The 4,632-nt window shown below is 44.9% G+C and overlaps 1 protein-coding gene across 1 annotated transcript; it reads right to left on the reverse strand.

Moving 5' to 3' along the window:
• Positions 1-466: 466 nt before the first annotated feature.
• Positions 467-1,741, reverse strand: LOC133896382 (xyloglucan endotransglycosylase/hydrolase protein 8-like). Its single transcript, XM_062336977.1, has 2 exons — positions 1,403-1,741; positions 467-1,299 (listed from the first exon to the last, which is right to left on the reverse strand). Exons 1-2 carry the CDS (start codon positions 1,667-1,669, stop codon positions 736-738), a joined length of 831 nt encoding a protein of 276 aa, XP_062192961.1. The 5' UTR covers positions 1,670-1,741; the 3' UTR covers positions 467-735.
• Positions 1,742-4,632: the final 2,891 nt, after the last annotated feature.

Here is a 4,632-nt window from a genome sequence, read left to right on the forward strand (position 1 = left end):
TAAACTCCGTCAACAACTGGCCAGTTCGCCTTAACGCTTAACAATTGTACGCCTAGCTTCAAAAGTACAGTGCTACACAATTATAATGCTTGTGAATAAAAGCACATCTGTGTTCGCTATAAGTATGGTTGCGTACGATTCTAGTTTATATTACTGTAACACAACTCACAACTCTAATAATTAATGTACACCCCTATAATTTGGTTTTGCCAAAACAAGCAATATGGACTTGTCTTTTCTTTACTCTCTCTATCGGTTAGCGAGAAAATTTTGAAGTTTTTACTGTTTATTCAATAATATTTTTTCAACGACTAAAAAAAGTCTCACGAGTCACAAAACTATTGCTACATCCAAAAGTAGGAAATACATTTGGATAGCTTGTTTTATAAAAACTGGTTTCAACTAAACTTAGCTTTTCAAGTAACCGTCGAGAACCTTTTGTTAGATGAGGGTATATCTTTTAGGGGAAAAAACAAGATGTACTCACGCACGATGTTGCAGGCCTTTGTGTATGACAACATATAAAAAATAAAACTTGATAAGGGGAAGAGACATCCACCCTATCCTTAATATACAGAAGGCGAGAATCAAACCCGGATGGCTAGGTGATAATTAACCACCGCCATTAGCCAGCAATATATCTCGGAGAGATTCTCTCGTGTATCACAATAACACGAAGAGCAAGAACCATCGAAGAAAAAAATAGAAATCAAGAACAATGGATGCCTGGACGGATCAGTTGCGGCTGCACTCGCCGGGGAAGCCCTGCGGGAACCTCCACCCGTCGTCGCAGTAGTTGTAGCGCATGTAGTTGCGCTCGGCCCAGGCTACGGTGCCCCACTCGGCGTTGTCGGGCTGCCGGTTCATCCACTTGTCGCTGCCGGCGGGGCACGAGCTGCCGCTGGCGCAGGCGTTGGCGGAGTAGCCGCGGTAGGAGACGACGAAGGGCGCGCCGGACCAGTCGATCGGGACCTTGCCTTTCTGCGTCGCCCAGTAGCTGCCGTCCCACAGCGTGGCGTGCACCGTCATGGGCTTCGCGTCTGGGTAGGGGAGGTCGGCGTAGCGCTTGAAGCAGCGGATGACGTTCTCGTCGACCTTGAAGATGATGTTCTTGGGGTTCCAGATGACGGTGTAGGTGTGGTAGTCGGCGGCCGGGTCGAACCATAGGTCGAACTGGTGCTCCTTCTTGCCGTCGCCGTTGGCCCACACGTTGGTGTTGAGCACCACCGGTTGGCCGCTGGAGTTGCCCATGAACTCCATGTCGATCTCGTCGTGCCCATCGCCCTCGCCCGACGACAGCTGCCATCCATTCCATCCGATCGACGAAATCATCAGTCAGCTGAGCGATCGAGCAATATAATAGAACCGAAAGAAAAGTGCACAGCTCAAGATGGCGGCTTACGTAGAGGGAGCTGACGGTGCCGGCGGAGTTGCCAGGGACGAGCTTCATCTGGATGCTGAACTCGCCGAAGAGGTACTTCTCCTTGGAGTTGAAGCCGCCGCCGGAGTGCTGGTCGAGGCTGACCATCGCCACCTGCTGGCCGGAAGCCTCGTACGCGCGGATGTTGCCGTCTGTGGTGAACTGGTCGTAGAGCCAGGACTCCGACGAAGCGGCCTGCAGGAGCGCGAGGGCGATGGCGAGGGACGCGAGATGAGACCACCTGGCCATGGCTGCTGCTGCTGCTCTGCTCCGCTCCGCTCCGCTCCTCGGAAATGATGAGGTTGGTTTGGTGCTGCGAAGCACAGGCAGTGGTGCAGCTTTATACTGGTGAGTCGTGGGCTCGTGGCCGCGGGTGCTCTGCTCCGGTTGGTGCTGCTGCTTGGGCAGGGCAACACGTTGTGTTGATGCGTGGGGCACTCTTTTTTTTTTTTCGCTTGTCGGGTGGGCTAATTTTGTCGAAATTTTTCAAAGATAAAAGCCCACACATAGTTCCGTGACTATTCCAGTGCTATGAAAAATTAGGGATTAAAATTTTGACGAAATTTCGTGAATTTTAGAGGATAACGAAATACATAATTTTAAAAAAAAAATTCACTGATACATGCGACCCACAGAACAGAGGTTGAAAAATAACTGAAATTTTGATAAAATTTCATGAACTTCAGTCTTTTTACCGAACGAAAAAAATTGTAAAACGAAATTAAAATCTTTGGAAAAAACCTGCCTTGATCTTACACGAGCAAGAGAAAAAATAAGGTTAGAATGGATGTCTAAATTCATATTAAATTCCTCGAATATCAAAGTAGAAGGGATTCAATCATGCAAAGTTCCTTTCGCCACTCTTGTGTTCCAAATGTTTGAGTAGTGTTTGTACATCCAAACAGGGCCTAGCAATCATATCGGAGTTAATTCATTTTCGAGGATGTTCATCATATTCTTTTTGCGAAGGCTCCGGATATTCATACGTTTTTCCAGATGTTTGAATTTTTCTTATAGCATGTCTATTTTCACTTTTGAAAAGTTTCTTGCGTGATTCGGCCAACGTTCTTTATTTTCTCCTAAACAAGTGAGATTCGGCGAGGATGGGCAAACTATCGAAAAAGAGGAGAAAAAGCAGTCTAATTGTCATGGAAAGAAATTTTATAAGATTCGATTTTTCAAAAAATTTGATTTTTCCGTGTAATACGTGTCTTTTACTATCTCATACACATGTGTTAGCCGTTAGATCAAACAAAGGACAGCATGAATTAAGATTTCACAAGAATCTTTCGCTTGAGATTCTTATAAAATTTCCTTCGGTTGTCACATACCCCCACTGATGGCTCGCTAATCCGTCCATTATTGCGTTAGTTGCGCGTTCGTTGGTTAACCTCTCCTCAGATCACTCGCATCAAATCAGGCATCGACGGCCATGCCATTTTAGCATAACGAAAGAGCTTATCCTAATTAGCAGTAGCAGTCGGTTGGTGGCTTGTAGCTTCACTCGCACTCCTTCCTTGATTTGCATGGGCCAGGGGGAGGGGGGCAGTTAAGCGTGTAGCGTCACCTGTCACCGGCGGACCGGACGGGTACGCGCAGCGGAGCGGGCGCGCGGGCGGTGGTTCTCGATCGCGTCGCTGCGCCCGGCTCTGACTGCTGCCGCTGCGCCGTCGCTGTCTTCCCAGGGGCCTTGCTTTCAGGCGCCGCGCTCGGCCGTAGGCGCCTACTTGGCAGGAGTCGGTGCCGTGTACGTGGCAGCGAGGATTGGGGACGGAGATTTCTGCATGATGGGGCCGGCGGCGCCGGTGCGGCAGGGGAGTGGCCGCGTCCGGTGGGTGTCCTTGCGCGTCACGCTTGCGTGCGACCCAGCGGGGACAGTTAGCGTGCTATTGCTGCTCGGAGCCAATGGTTTTTTGCCAATAGATGTCATATCATGACGGTACGAAATCCAACTAACCCATGATACTTAGTCCGGCCAAACGTGTAGTGTCGAATGTAGATATGATGGGAAAATTTCGGTCACAAATACATATTGATATAAATTGAATATGTGATAAATACTTTTCGCATATTTGATAAAAACAACAATAATATATATCACATACGTTATGATTGTTCGATCATTCCACGTGTCCAAAACTCAATAATAATACTAATTTAACAAGTAAATTAGCAATATGCTCTTATGGAATGAGTCATGTTGGAGCGAAGTCGGAGAAGTTATAAGTCTCTAATATGCTGGATGAAATTCTATTAATTATTTAGACACATTATCCACTTCAAAAGAAAAAGTCTCTACTACAATTTCGTTTAGAGATATAATTTTTATATAAGGATCGTCTTTATCCTACTCTATATGAAAAAATTATAAGGTTCAAAAGATAGACTCAGATAGTCGTTAAATAGTATTCAGATATTTCCAATCTTATTCTCTGATATCTAGCAGATACCTGTCTCCCTACATCTACTCCAATATCGGATACAACTTTCCGACTTTAATCTCTGGAACAACTATCCGATTCAGATATTAAAAAGATTCCCTTATATCCGTTTTTTCGCTCCTAAACACTATTTGGACCCTTCGGTACGTCGGAAAATATCCGACTCATTTGCACCTAGGCACCACATAGGTGGCAAAGCAATTAAAAGAAATCATAGATCACATATGCAAGCAACCATGCTTTGCGCATCCATGCGAAATGTATCAAGGCAATTTTGATGACAAATCGAATAGTATCATCCACGTGAAATGCAGAAATATTTTATGCAACTTCATTTCGCATGAATTCTAAAATGGCGAGGGACTAGGGACATGTGGTTGTATTTGGTAAAGTAAAGAGAGATCAGAGATTAAACATAGTAGATAGTGTAGAATAGAAGGATTCTATTGCTTGTAACATTAATATTGTGTTACATATATAGACAAGATGTACATGGGCCTGTTGGGAAGGCATTCCTCCCCAACGGGCAGCAGTACAGTAACCACCTATGGTGGTGGGTGGTGAAGCGATCAATCATAACACTCACCCTTGATTGATTTATCATTTGTATATTGATTAATGGAATAACTCCTTCAACAACTCTATGGGAAAAATATGAGGAAAAAGAGATTGATTGTAATATGCTATTAAAAAACTCCTTCAAAACCCAATAAAGAAAATTTTTAGGAGAAAAGGATACATCATATATGCTTGTATTTATATTGCCTCATT

Source organism: Phragmites australis, chromosome 16 (assembly GCF_958298935.1).
Source record: "Phragmites australis chromosome 16, lpPhrAust1.1, whole genome shotgun sequence".
Taxonomy (NCBI): Eukaryota; Viridiplantae; Streptophyta; class Magnoliopsida; order Poales; family Poaceae; genus Phragmites; species Phragmites australis.

What these genes read in the sequence shown, in the direction of transcription:
- LOC133896382 (XM_062336977.1), bottom strand. Translation starts at nt 1,669, where the DNA reads ATGGCCAGGTGGTCTCATCTCGCGTCCCTCGCCATCGCCCTCGCGCTC. An exon ending in GCACCGTCAGCTCCCTCTAC is followed by an intron (nt 1,300 to 1,402) that starts GTAAGCCGCCAT and finishes AATGGATGGCAG; the next exon opens with CTGTCGTCGGGCGAGGGCGA.